Source organism: Artibeus jamaicensis, unplaced genomic scaffold (genome assembly GCF_021234435.1).
Source record: "Artibeus jamaicensis isolate MK-2021 breed Jamaican fruit bat unplaced genomic scaffold, CSHL_Jam_final contig_923, whole genome shotgun sequence".
Taxonomy (NCBI): domain Eukaryota; kingdom Metazoa; phylum Chordata; class Mammalia; order Chiroptera; family Phyllostomidae; genus Artibeus; species Artibeus jamaicensis.
Genome location: NW_026522014.1, coordinates 12,348,587 through 12,368,234, shown reverse-complemented (window position 1 = coordinate 12,368,234; position 19,648 = coordinate 12,348,587). Strand labels below are relative to the sequence as shown.

Below are 19,648 nucleotides of genomic sequence, written 5' to 3'. Positions count from 1 at the left end.
GCTTACAAATGTCAGAATTCCTGATCACCCCCACCCCATCCCACCTCTAAGCAATGGAAAACAATTCGAACTTTCACACGGATGTAAAAGGTTTATTGCGAAGCCACTATTCTGCAGTACGACTTAAAAGAATAGGGAGATGGGCTGAAGCCCGGGGGTCTGGGCCAGGGAAAATGTTCTGCTTTGGAGACACTTCCCAAAGATTAATCAATACTTTTTTTTTGCTAATTCAAACCAGATGGTTGGTCTAGTTTGCTGTCCCTATTAATCCCATTAACAACTTCAAAGACTTGGTCCCCATCCTCTGGACACCTGAGACAATGAAAATAACAGGGCGACGTTGCTGGTGGCACATGCGCGGGCCCGGGCTAGATATGTGAGTGCCTCTAATTCTCCTGATGCGACATGTCCCAGGCAAGAGTCGGCTGTTCCTGCAGCTCATAATGGGAGCCTTGCTTGCCTTGTGTAAATGACTCTGCCCCCAGCCGACAATGTCTCAAGCAAGTGGCACCATCAAAGCGCAGCTGACGCTCGCACTAATTCACTGGTGGCAAAATTTCTCACTCATTTTCTATGATGCATGATTGACCAGGGAGTTCTGAAGCTTTGGTGAACTTTGGAAGATTTTGAAGTGTAACATTTCTAGTAAATAAACCACGGCTGCGGAGGGGGAGGGGGTGCTTTTAGTTGATTTATTTTTGAGCAGGTTAGGAGTGATTTCTGCAGGGTAGTGGGGAGACACGGGCTGGCTTCTGAGGGGAAAGACTGGAAATGTGCGTGCAATCTACTCCTCTCATGTGACCAGGACAAAATTGCTTTAGAATATTCCTGACCCAGGAAAAGTTCTTGGTGGAAATTCAAAGGGACCAGAAAAGTAGGGGAGAGGAAATTAGCAGTGATCAGGGGGAAAGAAACCCCACCAGGTACCTCAGGTGAAAATGTCAGGGCTGGACATCTGCAACTGTCGCTGCCCTGTGCTTTCCTCCCACCCACCCCAACAGGTCTCTCTCTCTCTTGGCACCAGAATGGTCCTTTCCTGAACGCAGAGTGCATTTCTGCAACCTGAGACCTGGCCTCCGCGGCCATTTACAAGGCACCCACAGACACTAGCTGCAAAAAGCTAGGCGTGCCACTTGTCCTAGGCACGAGGAGATGCAAAGTTTGAAAAACTCCGAAGGCATGCCTAACTAGTTCTTTTCTTTTTCCCCCTTAATCCTAACGTTCCCTCCATGTTCCTCAAGAGCTAGGTGCAATTCTAGCTTTCCAGCAGGTGACAGTGCCCAAATGGCACTGACAAGACACCTTTCCTGAGCGAAGTGAGAAGGTGGGACTCGGGGTGCGGGACTGGGTCTGGCACAAGGATCACTGAGTCTCAGCTGCGGGCACAGGGCACCGGCAGGATAGAGCCACTGCTGCTTGGGACTGGGGTTTAGGCGCTGGTCGCTCAGCTCTCAGAGTTGGCGGCCGGCAGGGGCGGGCGGGCGTGGACGCGCTGTGTGCGTCCAGCCGGCTTTAGGAAGTGGAACTGGAAGCGCGTAGTGCACACTGAGCGGGAGTTTTGGAGGGAGTTTGCATGTGGTCAGCGCTGGGTTCCTAAGCCAGCCCCCAGCTCACATTACACTCTATTTATAACCTCTCAGAGCCGTTTACCCCTGAAAGCAGTTCTCTGGGACCACCTTCTTTTGGCTTCAACCTCTCCTACTCTTGACATCTGAGTAGCTCGGAGGGAAGCTCCTCCAGGTCAGATTGTTTGTATGTAAAGGAGACTGGCCGCTAGGGCTCAGGACCGGGATTATCCAAGCTCTGCAGAAACGCGGGCAGCAATTGCTTGGGGAGGGGGAAAAGTCACACGATTTCCAGTGAAAAAGTGACAGAGGGTGGCGGCTTTTGCAACCGTCGTGAAGTCTTCTGCCTGGAACCCGAGACTTGCATGCTATGGAACACCCGCTCTTTGGCTGCTTGCGCAGCCCTCACGCTACCGCGCAAGGCTTGCACCCGTTTTCCCAGTCCTCTCTCGCCCTCCATGGAAGATCTGACCATATGTCCTACCCCGAGCTCTCCACTTCTTCCTCATCTTGCATAATCGCGGGATACCCCAACGAGGAGGGCATGTTTGCCAGCCAGCATCACAGGGGGCACCACCACCACCACCACCATCACCACCACCACCACCAGCAGCAGCAGCACCAAGCTCTGCAAACCAACTGGCACCTCCCGCAGATGTCCTCCCCCCCGAGCGCTGCTCGGCACAGCCTCTGCCTTCAGCCGGACTCGGGAGGGCCCCCGGAGATGGGCAGCAGCCCGCCGGTCTTGTGTTCCAACTCTTCCAGCTTGGGCTCCAGCACCCCGACTGGGGCTGCGTGTGCGCCGGGGGACTACGGACGCCAGGCGCTGTCACCCGCGGAGGCGGAGAAGAGAAGTGGCGGAAAGAGGAAAAGCGATAGCTCAGGTAAGGACACGCCAGGCACCTTGGGCGAAAGGGGCGGGGAGATGTCGGGAAGATTCACTATAGTGAGGCAGCAGGGAATATTGTACAAGTCTTGCTATGTCTGGCTCCCCGCCGCCAAATGCCGCGGCACTGCCTTAGTCCTGTTATTTGGGGACACGTGTTTCTCCGAGGGCCGAACTGTAGCCAACAGCACTAAGCTCTCCAGGCTTCAAATAGTTTACCAGAAGGTTGAGAAAAAAAGGACAAGTGGCAGTATGTGAAATCGATTGCAAAGCGTGACCTTCCATCTGAATGATGGGGCGGGGAGTGTGCCCTGGGATGCAGCGTCCGCTGGGCGTGCGTGCGGTGCCGCTTCTTGACATTTTCCCTCGCAAGTTCCTGACTCTGAGTGGCTCGATTTTTTTCCATCGTTAACTGAATTTCCAAATTATTGCACAATATTTGGAACTTGCCATGGAACTTGGCAGAGCGTATGAGAAAAAAGTTTTAGTTTTTTTTTTTTTTAATTCTGATTTCAGAGTTCTTTAAATAGCACCCTTTCCCAAATGGTAAAAAATTTCCCTTTCTGGGGAAGAAGCCATAATCTAGGAATTCAGAAGATTTTAAGAACTGTTTGAAAATTGTTAACAAATACGTGCTCAGATTTGAAGAAATACGAGTCTTAATAGTAGTTGTACTGTTGTGGTACTAATCTAAAAAAGAGAATCTGAGATTCAAAAGTGGAAAGCAGTATCTTCCTTCCATTGAGAATTATCGGAGACAAGTAAACAGCAACCCCAGCAATGCTGGGTCTCTAGATCCCTGAGGCTGGTGTGCCACATGCAAGCTGGAGGCACTGATCTTCCTGGGGATACGTGGAGTGGCCACGCGAAAGGGGCCGCTTGAAGGCACAGTCTGACACGTACATTGTAACAGTCCAGAGAAACTAAAGTTTTTCAGGCAGCTCAGCATAACCCTCACCTGTCTCAGTGTGAAAGTGTTAAAGCCTGCTTTACAATTCAGCGAGTGTTCTTCCGCAGTTATAGCGCTGCAACCTGCATTCCATCTTTTTGGAAAGTGGCATCTGTTTAATATAATATTTACACATTTCCTGCCTCTGAGGAATTGGGTTAACAGTTCTAGAAGGTAATTCCAGATACTGGTGTGAGGGACTGGAAAAATGTTTATCTTTTATAACGCTTTAGGTAAGACGTCAAGTACATGACGATGATCGAGCCGTACTGTTTCATGTTCTTTCCATGTTCTTTTGCAGTGACGCTGTCAATTGTTCTTCAGCCTGAGTTAGGGTTCGAACTTTTACTTTCCAAGGTCAGGGGTGTACTTTTAGTGCTCGCTCACAAATTAGTTTATATCTAAGAAAATTACCAAAAGAATCACTCATTTTTAATGTTTTTTATTAACCATAAGTGAAACTCGTAAGACAGCGAGTTAAAAGGTTAATCGTAGCAAGAAGGTTTCCATATCCATTAGAAAAGTAGTCAATTTTAGACATAGCCATCCTTTAGTAGACACAGCATTTGATAGCAATATAAATTTTTTTGGAAACAGACCTCAGTTCAGATTTGTCAGCTCACTTTTGTAATTACCAGAAGCTCTTATGATTTACCTCACTTTCTGCAACCAGAAATTGGTGTGATTGTTGTTCCTTGTGCTTCCTGAACTGAACCACTGCAACCAACTTTCTTAGGACAAACTGAGTTTTCATGTAGATGTATGTTATTTGGACTGGCAGTAAACACAGACAGTGGGATCTAAGAACTGGGTCCCTTAAATTGTTTTAGTAACTTTTCAAAGAAAATTGGTTCTGTTAATGGTTCTACTCTGTTTTGATGGGAAATAACCACATAACAAAATAAGTTTGTCTTTATACATTGAAGTTAATAAAGTACTGGAAAAATAAACAAACACAAAAGTTACCATCAGCTGCATAAAGTATTGATAGATTACATCTTAAGTGGGAAATATAATTAGTCATCACCAAGAGTAGAATCACTGGGGAGTTAGAATGAGTGTTTCCTTGATGGAATATTTTGAAAGAAATTTTGATTAATGGAAAGGAAATATCACTGTAGTTTCTAGTTAAATGTATGTGTACTCAATAAAAATAAAATTTAATTTCCAAATTTCACTATTTGAGTTAATTTATATTTGTTAGATCTTTAGATAGATTTAAGTTCAAGGTATCTTTCTCCTGTGATGATACTGCAATTGGTCTTCCATAGTTTATATTCACAGCTATTTTTTTAATAGTATAAAGGTATCTTGATTCCACAAAATTAAGGGAATGTAAAAAATCACTATAATTCTTATGTGTTATTGACATGTAATCTCTCATTGCTTCTAGCACACTTTTAATATTTCACTATTATTTCCAAAAATTAAATTAAATTAATTTCTGAACTCTTGAAATTTTAAAATCATACTAGATGAAAGTCACATCATGTCTAATAGAGACCATTTATGTTTTGTTAGGCAGTTTATAATTACTATGCATTTATAGTTCAGAGTAAATGTAATACGTAAATTCAGAGCAAAATTCTGTGTCATTGCATCTAATACCCAGATATTATGTATGTGTGCCTTGACCATGTTGAATTTTAATTGAATTTTATGCACCAGAAAATGTTGACAAAGCAAATTTTACTCATGGCAATGATACTAAAACTACAATATGTAACACTTACCAGCATGCATGTACATGTATTTCCCTTCCAAGCACACACGTTGCTTTTCTGCAATGTATACAAACTCAAGAAGCTTAAGGATCTAGAAACAAATATTTATGGACTTTATTTGTCCATTATATTTTATTGACAATTGAAAATAACCAAGTTTAATAGAAAAGCACACTGTTATTTTTTATATGTGTTAAACATTTCTGCAACTTTGAGCCTGCTGTACTTTCCACTGTTATTAGCAAGGCCAACATCTGCCACTTCTTCAAAGGAACTCTTAAAAATTGAAACTTTACAACTGTACTTAAAACAATCTATACAAAGCAGGTGATCCTGAAAAAAAGTCTATAAATGGGGTGAATTACTTGGCTTCAATTACATTTGATTGTTTGCCAAGCAATGTAGTACTAGGTATAAAATACCCACTTTCAGTGAAAATAACCAAAATAGATTAATCCATCTAACTTTAGATTTTATGCAGGTAATACATTGTATAAATGTGGAAATATTTTCTATTCAAGTTAACTGAATAACTAACTATAAGTACATATTTTATGAAAAATAAAAATTATATTAAAAAGGGGGTGATTTGAGGATGTGGATTTAACAAGGTTTTGAATCATATTAGATTCTTGTAAAATGACAAATATTTTATTTATAGCTACAAGATCATAAAATATTTATTGCAAATCATGTCCGTCTATATGCCTAACCCTACAGGATGACAAGAATAACATTAAAAGATGGAAGTTAAATATAGAGTAATGTCTTAGCCACCCTAACTCTGGTATTATGTTGTAACTTTTTCTAGATATTTGAATCATCAGGTTTTCTAAAAGGAAAAAATGTCACTTTATCATTCACCTCTGTGTTGCTGGATTATTGTTTTTCAACAATTGCTTTAGAAGTTTAAAACTAGTCTATTAGGTCTTGGTTATTATAGGATGATGTGGAACAAATTAAATGTCTCAAATTCATAGAATAAAAATATCAATTTAAATTTTTTTCTTGAAGTGCTGTATTACTTTAGGTGTGAACATTTTAAAATTGTGACCTGACATTAAAATCATCTAAGTACCATTGACCTACATGCATGGTCTCAAATTGCACTCAAAAGTCAAAAAGCAGCAATTTCTTTAGAATTAAGGGTTTGATTGTTGAAAGTCAGCAAAAAATGGAAGAAAAATGCAAATAGAAATAGGAATAGTTTCCAGTTCTTTATAAATATTTTTATTTATAGGTGGAAAAGGGGAAAATGTTAAATATAGAGCATGGCACTTCTAAAACATTCATTTGGATTAAAAACCCATTAGTAAATATTGAAAATTTTAGTCTTTGTTTATGGTAATTATCAATGGAAACCATTATGTTGGCACCCTGTAAGCTTATCTTAACTAAAAAAAAAATTAGATATATTTTAAGTATTGCTGTGTTTTCCTTCTGTGTTAAAAACACATACTCTTCATCACAGAGTTGGAATTTATAGTAACTTACACTATTCGTTGCATGACTTAGAGTCTAAGAAATTAATTTTAAATAAAAATGAAATCTCAAAAGAGATCAACCCCTTCCCTTAGATTCAGGAGAATTTGGGAGACTTAATTTCATATTTATTGGAATTAACATTTTTTCATTTGGGATATAACCTGTGGACTGGTTATGAGCTGAATTCTCTTACATATACTTAGCCTGGTAATGGTGCCAATTTTATTCATTTATTATCTTAAAAATGGCAGCAAGAAATACAAAACAATAATGTGAGGGCTTTTTAGATTTTATTTCAAATGAGAAAAACCAGTATAATATAACAAAATATTTTAGTTTTAGACTCCATTTGCTTCAGTAATTTTTTAATAAAATTGCAGCGTGTGTATCTTTTCCAAGCATTACTAAAGTGATTACAAACATCTGTGAGTGGTACATTTAAAGATAGAAAAATATTATAACATAAAATATGCACAGGAATTCCTTAATTAATATTTGTTGTTGATAACTGTAGATGAGATATCTGTCTCAAATTTACTGTATTTTTGTAATATTTAATTTAAAATAAAATATTTATGTGTAAAATATATTAGTACATGAAGCGAGACTATCAGCAGTGGCATTTCCCCACCCCAGATTATAATCAAGATAAGAAGGATTAATTCTTGAGTGACAAGTTAAATTATGTTTTCTGTGTTATGTCATCGGTGACTGATTCCAATGGTTTATTTAAAAAAAAGTCGAAACACAAACCAAGACCAAAGTCCACAAATTAGAGATGGAGGTAAGTATGATGTATTTCCTGTTCAACCTATTTAAGCAACAAGACACATTTTATTGTCACAACTTATTTCTCTATATTATGTGTTTTAGTCATTAATATTGGCTTAGTCATCACTAATAACTCTTTTGGTAATGTTGTAGAAAAACTGAAGCACTAACATTTTTTCTATTTTTGTGATGCTCTTATGACTATTTCTTGGAATAGCTGTATTAAGCTGAAACTCCCCAGTAAACATGGAATAACAATAAAGAAAAGTTAGTTGCAGCACCTTACCTTCTACACTACTCCTAAATCATAGTCATAGGTGAAGTTCAAAGTCCAGCCGGTTAAGACTGTGCAGGATATTTTATTTCTCTCATAGAGTAAGACTTATAATAGTAAAGGTCTGTTAGGTCTCAGTCTTCAATTTGCATTACCTTTGTTGAGGCAAAATGAATTTAAATCTGTTGACCTTTCCTCTCTGGTTTTCCACTTACATTGTGAAAGTGTAGGAGATTCATTGTCACTTTAGGGAAGTTACATTAGATAGTGTTTTTTGATACAAAATAATAATATATTAAGTCATCTGTATAAGTTTTGGACATTGTTTTTATATTTCAGAGTAAGTATTTCTATTTAAAGCCTTTAATATGTCTTTACTAAATTAATAGAAAGTTACTTGTAAGAGTAAATGTTCATATGTGGTTGAATGGGTCAATTATTTTTTTCCTCTATATTTGGCATTTTAAATATACACTTATTAATGAAACCTTCCTGTATAATGTTACATTTTCCATAGCACTATAATATTTCTGAATTTATATGTTACTGTCTATAAATTTAGTCTATGTATTAGAATATTGGTTTTTATAAGATTCTGAAAATATTTTATAGTATGTTTTTTGGTTTCTTACATGTGCATACGAACCAGAATAATCAGGTAAAATCTGTGTTAGAAGTACATATTTTTGGAAAGGGTTTGTATGAGCAGGAGGAAAAGTTCTTCAAAAATAATCACTTTGCTCTCTTTATACCATATAGATTTAAAAATAATAAATTGGATCTTTAGCTTATATGGTATTACTACACTAATTTTTAAAGCTAGCATTTTCTTAAAAGTTTAATGATTCTAAATATTTGTGTATTTTGGTGATGATTCTTACATCCTTGGAGTTTTTACTTTTACCACAAACATAAGTTTACTAGGTAATACTTGTATAGTAAACATGCCAGGGTTTTGGTTAAATGTTTAAATTCAAAAAGTGTTCCTCTATGAAATTTCATAGAATATATTCGATCCAAATATTTCAAATGTATTTAAAAATCCTGTTGTTTTCATAAGTTGTCTTTTTAATATGTTACAGGTATGTTTCTCGAAGCTTAGGTAGGGTTGCTCATTGAAATGATGAGTAGAAGGTATTTCTTTTTCTAGTGTTAAGTTTCTGCTGTGTTTTAGTAGAAAGGAAGGCAAGGTGGAGGTGGGCAAATGGGGGAAAATGGGACATTCGTCGTAGTGTAAAACAATAAAAATAAAGTTAAAAAGGAGCGAATGCTGAATTAACAAGAACATGGCCTCAATACTTAAAATCACACTTTAAAATAATGAGTGCAGAGATACATACACACTAATAGATAAAATTCCCAATTTAATTACCTGATAACAGATCATTTGAACTAGAGCACCCACATTAAACACTGTGACCTGATGTTAAATATTCCAGCTACAAAATAAAATATGAGGCTTGGATTATATGCAGCTGTGTGGAGAGTCCAGCAGGCTGAGGCTGCTAATCAATGATAGTCATTGAAGTTAAATATGCCAACTCTCCTGCAGTTTTGTTTTCTTTTTTTCCTTCTAGCTCATTATTTTCCACATGCCACAGGAGATTTCCATACTACTATAAGAAAAAAAAGTCTCCAGTTATCTTACATGGCTGTGGGCAAGAAAATGATTAAGATGAAGTCATCCCGCAGGCTCTGCGGAAACCTAGAGGCTGGTCCAGCTTAGGTTGGTGGATGCCAATAGAATTTTAAAGGCCTGGAATTTTGCTCTTTGAAAATATAGCCTTAAAGCTGTGCCAGAAGTGACACCCAAATAAAAACTTATTTCTGTGAAGTGATAGTTATTTGCAAATGTAGTAGTGAACTGTGTTCAGTGTCTGCAGCGATGACTTCCTCCACTGTCTGGACTGCGCAGTAAACTTTTAGGTGATTTTTCTTAGCCTCTTGAAAAACTAGCAAGTTAAACTGAAGTGTATTTGTATTAATCAAAAAAAATAAGATGGGTAGGGACTCTTATCAAATAAACAATGAATGCCAAGTAAGCTTTTCAGATGATTGATTTTATTGTGGTAGCAAAATCATGTGGTTTAGTAAAATAGAATTGTGCTGTCAAAAACTTAGTGGGAACTAGATAAATAAGATGTAGCTTTGATTTTGTAAGAAACCAGTAATTTGGTAAATGGCTTATTTTAAGAACCATCTAGCCCTGGCTGGGTAGGTCGGTTGGTTAGAGCATCGGCCTGACACTTCAAGGTTGCCTGTTGGATCCCTGGTCAGGGTACATGCAAGACTCAACCAGGGATTCATAGATGGGGGAACAACAAATTGATGTCTCTCTCTCTCTTGAGAATCAATTAAAAAATTTTTAAAGAGCCACCTAAAGAGAACTTTACTTACTTACTAATTGAGTAGATTGAAATTAAGTGACATCTCTCCTTATTTAATATTTTCCAAAAGTAAAATGGGCTCTCAGCATGTTTACTGCCTTTCTTGATTAAAATCTGTGCAGCTACAGGTGTAAACTACATATACTTTGGAACATTTCTTCTTATTTAAAATATAAGCATGTCTGTGTTAAACTATACAGCATGTAGATGTAAACTACTGAGACAGGTTGGAATGACAGGAAAGGCAGAGGTTAGACATGCAAATTTGAGGGCCTGCTCCTATTCACATTTTTAAGATTACCATCTTTTCAGAATTCAAGGAATAACAAGTACCATTTCTTCCAGAACTATTCTGTGTTCCTACAAATAGTGCTTTACCAAACTTATTCTTGGTTATCCAGAAGCTTGGGAAAATGAAAAGAAGCAGCACCACTTTTTTTGCATATTTAGGCATTAGTTGATAAACGATAAAGGATTTATCTTGTTTCTTAGTCATCCTATGAGACAAGGAAATAGGTGGCACATCCAAAACTATAATTTAAGAGGGTTTAATGATAACTGTTTGGTAGTGGGTAAAATGTATGAAAGCAATAGGAAATGCTAAATCACCCAGGGCCTGCCCACAGCTGGAAAATAATAATGTCTCTAAACCTGAATGGGCAAGTAGAAGGAGTTTTTTTTTTTTTTAATAAGAATCCAGAGTCCAGTGGGAGGCACAAGAAAGGAGCCTCCTAGGGAAGTTAGTACCTCAAGTGGAGGATTGCAGTTGATAGCAAATAACAATCCAGTAATCTGTCTCCATGCCTTCCAATCTCCTTCTGTTGGTTGCATTGGCCAAATGCAATCAGAAGACATGGAAGATAAGCTCATGAGTCCCAGTACTTGATATCCATAGAAGTCAACCTAAAGGAATATCTACTCCCAGAAGAGTGGCCAGAGTAGATCTAGGAGAGCACAACACCTCACTTTGTCTTTTACTAGCTGTGATTTCACTTCTCTGTGCCTTAGCTTCCTAAAAATTATAGTGAGTTAATAAACATAAATCAGTTAGAACAATGTTTGGCTCAGTAGGTGTTATTTTTTTATGTATCAATGTAGGTGCAATTACGGCATGGGTATGCACCATCTGCAAAGAATTTCTGACTTAAGTTGCCTGTTTATTTGTATTTTACTGTGAATAATGTTATAGAACATGTTGCTTACTTAAAAGATCGCTGAAGATTTCACATAATCTACAACTGTCCCTCAAAATGTAAGTAGCATGCTATTTTCCTGAAATGTAGGGTGAGTTCTAGACCAAGTTGTTTAAAAGGCTCAAGTTGCCTTCAATTCATCATCTTTGGGATTCCCATTCCATAGTTTGTTTTGCTTGGGCATCTCCTCACCTTCTTTCTTAAGTGCATCCTGCCACTTCTCTCTCAAACACCTGTTTTCAGGAGGAATGGAGAGAGGGACATTTGGTCAACAGGGAATAGAACTTAAACCAAAGGGATTTACATATGACAGTGATATTTCAGGTTTCTGTTTCAGCTGTTACTTTGTAAGTTGGGTGTGACATTTTTTCACTGCGCTGTAAAGTTTATTGCAGAAGGAATTTATGTATCGTATCTCTTTTGTTATTTCTGGTGGTTCCATTTGGAGACCCTCATAAATGGCAAATAAGCAACTATCACTAAAAACTAAAAATGATAATATCCCAAATAAAAGCATAAAAACCATTTGTTTGGTGATAATTTCTTTTTTTCAAAGATAATAATTTACTTGTTTACTTATTTCTCAAGTGATGCCAGAGACAAAAGAAAAACTCACCCGAGCTGCAAATTTTGAGTGATTACTTAGTTTCACTTTATTTAGCTTAGTCAACTCTCCTTTACCCACTGTTCAATGTGGGCAATTCAGAAATGTATTTCAGAGAAGTTCTGAATTATTGTAGTAATAGGCTGTGGCAGTTGCTTTTAAATAAATGGTAGAATCGAATATTGTATTAGAATTCTAAATGCTGAGTTAACTCTTTCAAAACTCCTAGATGCAGGACACTTTAATCCCTAAAATAAAAGAAGTTCAGAGGACTGGGGCTTGCTTCTTTGCTAGATAATGGAAGTCTGGGAGGAAGTAGGGAAAGGTGAGCAGGAAGAATGAAACATTAAATATTCAGTAATAAACAGCAGCGACAAGAAGGTGCCAACTGCATCAACTAGTTCTCAGGGTAGCCTTAATTTGTTAGTTTTTTTAAAAGAAGTTGTAATAAAAAATGTTTGAACAGATCATTAGAATCAGAATTATCAAGACACTAGAGGAGACCCAAGGCATCACCCAATTCAGTGAATGTATTTCCTAGATGAGAGAAAGCGCCCCAAGAAGTTAAGTAATGTCTGTCTGTTCAGCCAAGTAGTGGCAGCTGAACTTCCATATCCTGACTTCAGCCTAGTGCCCTTAAAAGGAAAATCTCGTAAAATATTTTTAAACCTTAAGGTTTTAGTCTTCCCAATAAAAATAAATTTCAGCATCATTTAAAACATTGGCTACTGCGTTTGAGTGAATAAAGTGCAATTTCACAAAGTGCTTTACTTGGGTGTAAACTACCTTCTTCTGAATCTGATTTTATGTCATATTACCTCAGTCATTTTTCATTCTTGTTTTATGAATATGAACACTGTTTTACTTTCTTAGCTTCAATTTTCTGATTTTCTAATGACATAGTTCTTGTTTTTGATTACTAATGTGCCTGCATATTTTTGACGCCTCATACAATAATAAACCATAGCATTTTAGTTTAAACCAGAGTTTAATATCTGGCAATGTGCATATGGGCTTTGCTATATTAATAAATACTAGATATTTATATAAACAGTTCATATTTGGGGTTTCCATTTGTGAGTTGAAGATTTGTTATCTGTTTTAATTTTTTTTAATTTAATACAAGTCAATTTTGCTAAATTGTGTTACCTATAATGTATTTGCCTTTTTGTGTTCAAGGTAATACATAGCAACAGATAGGTAACTATCAACTCTCCTTTGTCTCAAGCCATTAACTTTATCTTCATCCTTAGATAAGTATTGCTCTTATTTTTTAATTTAATATACAGACTGGGGGAAAAGTACATTTATAAGGAATAAACCTACTTTTGTTTCCATATGTTTGCATGGAAAATAACATAATAATTAATAAATAATAATACAAGAATAAACTCTGTGTCACCCACTCACAACCGTAAAACCTACTTTCGCCCCACCCTGTAATCTCCCTACACAGAAGATACTCGAAAATATTAATGGTTGGCATTTTGCCTTTGCTAACAGATGCGCCTTCCTTGTTTTTTCTATTCTTCTACCCACAGCCCTCTTTCCCACAGTCTGTAAACACCAGACCCATCTGCTCCTCCCCAATACAATGAACCTTATAACCTCTGGAACACTCTTCACACTGACCTCACATGCCAATTCCAGATCACTAGTTCTTACTAAACCCTCAAAACAAAATGAAACATGAAAAATACAGTTGGTCTTTCTGAGAGTTTTTTTTCCTTGATTGTCTAAATGCAACTTTATTTCCAAGATAATAAAAAATAATTCCTTACTGCATAACTAATCATAATTTGCATTCAAAATGCCTTCACCTTAGTGGTCTCAAATGATGATTTCTCCTTTTGCACTAGACATAGGCAGGACTTAGCCACACTGCTTCCTCCTACAGAGCTCAGTCCCAACCCACTCTAGTGCACAGCCTTCCATAGTTTTTGCTATTTCTACTGTAATATCTCTTGTACTTAATTTTGTTTCCTTTCTAGGTCTCCTAATGTAGCTGCCTTCTGAATACCTTGATCTCTTTTCATTCCTCCCCTATATTGAAATCCTATATTGAATGCAAAGTAATATTATGACTATGCCCATCAGATTTTGGGCTTATGACTTATGTCCACTAGATTTTGCATGTACTGAGTCTTGTGAGGAAATAAAATTTAATATCAGACATATATAAACATATAATTAATATCTTATATATAATTCAATATCTATCTATCTATCTATCTATCTATAATCAGATAGATAGATAGAAGTGCTTTCCTGACAAGGCATTCTCTTTATAGTCTAGATCTAACTAACAGTGCAGATGTTAGTTTAAAACAATGTTCTTGTACTTTCTCATGTGGGTCCCTAAATATATTTAGTCATAGCTACATTTAAGGAGTTTTTCACAAGATTTTCTGCACCTCCCATTTACTCAAGAATATTATTTACTATCTAATTTCCTTCCTTGGATAAAAATTTAGGGCTATAAGTAAATTGGCTTCCATCTGTAATCTCCCAACTCAATCATTAAAGGCTTTATTGACCATCTGGGGCAGGTTTACTAACATTTGTTTTGCTTGCATTTTAACTAGTATCTCTTCAATAAACTTGTCTATGTCTATCACTTAAAAAACTTTATTTTAAGATAAGTGTTCCCATGCAGTTGTAAGAAATAGTACAGAGGCATCCCATATACCCTTTACCCAGCTTCCCCCAATGGTAATATCTTGCATAATTATAATGTAATAACAAAACCAGGAAACTGGTGTTGGTACAATACTAACCTTATCTAGATTTCATTAGTTTTACATGTACTTGTGTGTGTGCGTGTGCCTTTAGGTCTATGCTGCCTGGCAATTTATGTTGTATTTTGATCTTATAACTTGTAATATCTTTTTCTAATATATATTCACTATTTTAATTAAAATCTGGCTTGCAACACCTCCTCAGGTCAGTACCACCCTGTACTAATTATTACATTTCTCTTGCTAAATTAATGTCAATAGACTGCATAATAATGCACTTAAATTTTTCCTGGTGGTTCTCTTTACTGTTCCTATCTTACGTTGCTAGTTTTGATTTGAATTACATGCACTCCCAAAGTAAAAGTCAGTGCCTTCTTTTTCTTCTAGTGTGACACCCAGCATCAGGTCAGGTACACAGAAGTGCTGGCTAAATCCTATTTGTGGCATAAAAAATGCATCAGTGATGATGAATGAATTGTCTGTGTTAGGAGTTTTCTAAGACTCTTGGTTAGTGGTGTCCAATAGTAGGGCAAGTTCAGAAGATTCTTGAACAGTCCAGATGGGAGTTTAATAAATATCCAGCTTAAGTAATTATCTGTGTTTGTTTCTGTTGATTTTTATGGATTTTTCCTAAAGTGAAATATGCATGATTGTTTGGTATGTACTTACCATTTATGAATAAATCTGGACAAAAATGAATATGCATTTTTAAAAAACTTTACAGGAAATCAGCAAAAACCTACATTTTTGAAAGGTAAGGTGTCTGTATTTTCAACAATGTAGTGATTGTTAAATCTAACTAATGTATGGATGCCTCATTCCATTGTTTTAGCTGACATGTGAAATTCTGTTAATATTCTGTGCAGTATGTCATGCATTGCTTTTACAACCACATACAGTAAAATAATCATAGTATTTGAAATGTCTGTCTGACAAAACCAAAAAATTAAATTAAACCTGACCCTGATCCATTGGGAAAAATGTGGAATATTAATTAATTTTCACTGTAGTATTGGGTAGAAGAACAGATAGTTGGTCATTTGAAAAAGAAAAATAGGTTATTTATTTTGTAACATTTTCAAGTAGACTGAATTTATTCTAAAAATGTGAAACCTGTTTTTTGAAGGTGTTGGTACCATGATGCTGAGTCAATCCATGATTATCTATGTTCCCTGTATCTGTATTATTCTGCTTTCAGTATGACTGGTTAACCATGTCCAAACAATGGCATGTAATCAGGCAATATGGAGCTGAGACCCTGACACACGTGAGGCTCCCTGACTAGTAAAGAAAGAGCAATGAAAATAAGGGGTGAACAAGCTTAAAAAATTATTTCCGTTGTGGTTCTGAGTTTAGTCACATATCACATAACTGTCTGATGAAAAGCAAGTTTGCGGCAAGCCAACTTGTATAAGTGAGGTAGAATTTATGTACATAAAAGTTAAAATTAACTTACACTATATTACATGTTTGGCAGTTTTTAAAAAAATTCTGTTATCCATACCTCTGATACTGATTCTATTTCAACAGTTCTTTCTATTCATTCAGAAAAATAACTTTCAGACCATCCATGTTTCTGGCCTTTCTCATTAAGGTGGTGGTGTAAGATTACTTTGAGACCAGTAACTCTCAACATGGACGTTACATTGGCATGATAGAGGACTCTTTATAAATACTGGTGCCTCATTGATTAGGGTTAAATGAATCTAGATTAAAGCTGCAATTTAAATAAAATGTATAATGAAATATTATAGCATTAAAAGAATAGAGGAAATAGTATAATGAACCCTCGTGTGCACACTATGTTCAATATTTGTCTACAGATGGTCACTCTTGTCCTCGTTATACCATCCCAGTCTTCCCTCAGCTCAGTTTGTCTCAGTTATTTCGAAACAAATAGTAAATAACTTATCATTTATTCTGGATGTTGTTATTTTTAAAAACTTCCCCTGTGATTCTAATGAATAGTCAAGATTGAGAATTACCAGGTTAGAAAATTCTTGTTTTCAGTTTTAGAGAAATTCTGAGAGGCAGGGACTCTGTATTTGAACCTTCATCCTGTTCTGCATATAGAAAATAGTGTCACACTCAGTTGCTCAATAAACAAATATTGATTTAGTGAAAGTAGCCTTTGCATATCTGTGTTTATTGCCAATAATCATAATACTCTCCCATGCTGTGCCGTACAGTAGTCACTAGCCACACATGGCTATTTAAATGTTAGTTAATTCAGATTATTTACATGTGATTAATATTAATTTAACTAAGATATATTTTAATTAACTAATTTGATTTTTATTAAAATTAATTGATTTTATGCTAATTAAGGTGAACTAAAATTTAAGAATTAGTTTCTTGATGTCACTAACTTCATTACAAATACTTATTAGCAATATGTGGCTACTGGCTGACATAGTGAACAAGGCAGACACAGGACATGGACATTTCCATGTATTAGAAAGTCCAATGAGACAACGATAAGAACCTCCTCAGGTGGAGAAAGAGATTATGAGAATGCAAATACCAAACAAAGACAAATACACTCGCAGCATTGTTTAAAATTGGCAAGCTACGGAAGCAACCCAAGTGCCCACTGATAGCCAAATGGATAAAAAAGCTGTGGTATATACATTTGTATAAGGGGATTTTACTTGGCCTTTAAAAATAATGAAATCTTACCATGTGTGACAGCGTGGGTGGACCTAGAGGTTATTATGTTAAGTGAAATAAGTCAGTCAGAGAAAGACAAATATCACCTGATTTTACTTATATGTGGAATCTAAAGAACAATATAAATGAACAACCCAAACAGAAGCAGACTCATAGATACAGAAACCAGACTGATGGCCAGAGGGGAACGGGGTTGGGGGCTGGGTGAAAAAGGTGAAGGGATTGAGAAGTACAGTTTGGAAGTTATAAAAATAGTCTTGGGGCTATAAAGTACAGCCTAGGAAATACAGTCATTAATAATATAATAGCTATGTGTGATGCCCACTGAATACTGGAAATATCTACAGGAACACTTTCCAAAGTTTATGATTGGCTAACCACTATGCTTTACTACTGTAACCAATGCAAAATAATATTAAATGTAAACCGTAATTTAAAAATTAAAAAAGTAAAATTAACAAAAAATGTATAACAGTGAAACATATCTGAAAGTAAAATGTAAGGAACATAATTTTACTAAAACTATTTGGATAAATACTGGGTTTACTCAACCAAATGTTTACTTAATAATATACTTGAATGGTTCAAGTATATTATCGAATATACTTCAACCTCTTTCAAAGAGGTTGAAGAGTATCCTAAAAGAGTTATTAGTTAAATGTACTCTAGAAGTCCGAGACATGGGCAGTTATCAAAATAGCGATTTTAAATTATTGGTTTGTAAATACAACATTGAAATGAAGTAAAATATAACAATGGATGTAAATGTTGAAAAATATAATTTTGGAACTGGCAAGGCAAACAATGAAAGTATATTAAAAAATGTAAGGTCAACTAGGGAGATTCTTCTAGGCCTCTTGAGGAATAGGGAGGAGAACATTTTTCTGGGAAAGGGTGGGGAACATGCCAGGAATTAGGCTACATTTTCCAGGGGAAAGTATGAAAACTTAATAGAATCAGACAGTGGCAATTAATGATAAAAATTATTAACTTTTAAAGCCTCTCAAAAATATTTGGTCTTTTACAGTCTCTGGTGTGAATTCCAGAATTACAAAAGTCAGGTAGTTGACAAACAGAAGAGCCTGTTAGGGGAGATTTTTAACTTTTGAGGAAGAAAATGAGTGTCAAGTATTCATTCATTCTGGCATTAGAAAAGCAGCCAATGCAAGGAAGAGCAGCGTATAGGGAGTCTCAATCTGTCCTGTGGAACATCTGGGCCTGTGGGGCTGTGCCGTACCTTGCACGGTGACGCTGCCGCAGCCACAGTGTTCTGGATATGTGGGAAGTAGGAGGACTGTTCATCAGTGGATTTATTTTTAAGAAAGATTAATTGGTAATTAATTGATGATTGAACTGCTAGCGATTTGTGGGAGAAAAGACAATATTAACACTACACATTAAATTAAGCAAAGATATCAGTGGACATTCATATCAGAATTTATGAGTGGAGGGTATATATTCAAGTATGAAAATGTAGAAAAACGTTAATGATTGAATTCAGGCTATCTTAGGACCATGAATAAATAAATAAATAAATAAACAAACAAACCCCAAACAAACAAACAAGGATGGTACTGGGCTAAGCCTGCATAAGTGTCCAGGCAACTCTCATTGTTTTTCAGAGGTTTTAAAAGAGAAGCAGGCCAGACCTAATGTAATGTGTAATAAAGTTTTATCAGCAGTGCAAAAAGTGGGTAAAACATTTTAGTAATTTTCAGTAAGTGAAATAGATGATTTACTTTTATATTGAAAGTTTTCTCGTCTGATATTGGTAGCCATTACTATGTAAATATGTGGATGTGTAATCTATTAATAGTAATTATCATTATTTTTTTTACTTTAGGGGATGTTGCACTCATTTTAACCGGGAGCCACATCAGCTTCATAGTTGCCTACAAAGGGACAAATGTAATTTCAATTCCTAGACAGTTAAGGAGTAGTTACATTTATACAGTCCTGGAATTATTTCAGCTCTTTGAAGGTAACCATGAGGCTGATATGGCCCCCAGTGAAAATGAGTCTGACACACCTGCTTTAGATGAGTACATCTTAGCTTTTCCTAATTAAGAGGTGTGTACTGTTTCTACGGACATGTGTGGAGATTAGAGGTTATTTCTTTATTTTTACATAAATGTCTTAGAAGAAACAGTGTGCATATGCAAAGCATCTCTTTTTAAAAAGCATCACTAATTAAAATATGTTAAGTGCAACCAAGTACACAGTGCAGGTTAGTACACAGTAGAAATAGGTGAATTCCAAAGTGAATGGTTTCACTTTGAAAACTCAGGATGTGAGAAAACCAAATTAAGTCAATAGAAAATTGTAATATGTTATTCAAAGTGGGCGGAGTGAACTGGATGCTTAATTTAACTGCGTGCTAAAGTAGTGCTGAACTCCAGACG

At 36.3% G+C, this 19,648-nt stretch overlaps 1 protein-coding gene across 1 annotated transcript in view; it reads left to right on the top strand.

The window, feature by feature from the left end:
• The first annotated feature begins 1,679 nt into the window (after nucleotides 1-1,679).
• Nucleotides 1,680-19,648, top strand: part of MEOX2 (mesenchyme homeobox 2) — a 66,056-nt gene continuing 48,087 nt past the window's right edge. The window contains exon 1 of the mRNA XM_037163897.2: nucleotides 1,680-2,449. Coding sequence (XP_037019792.1) covers nucleotides 1,936-2,449 — 514 coding nt within the window. The 5' untranslated portion in view covers nucleotides 1,680-1,935. The remainder of the gene's footprint in view (nucleotides 2,450-19,648) is intronic.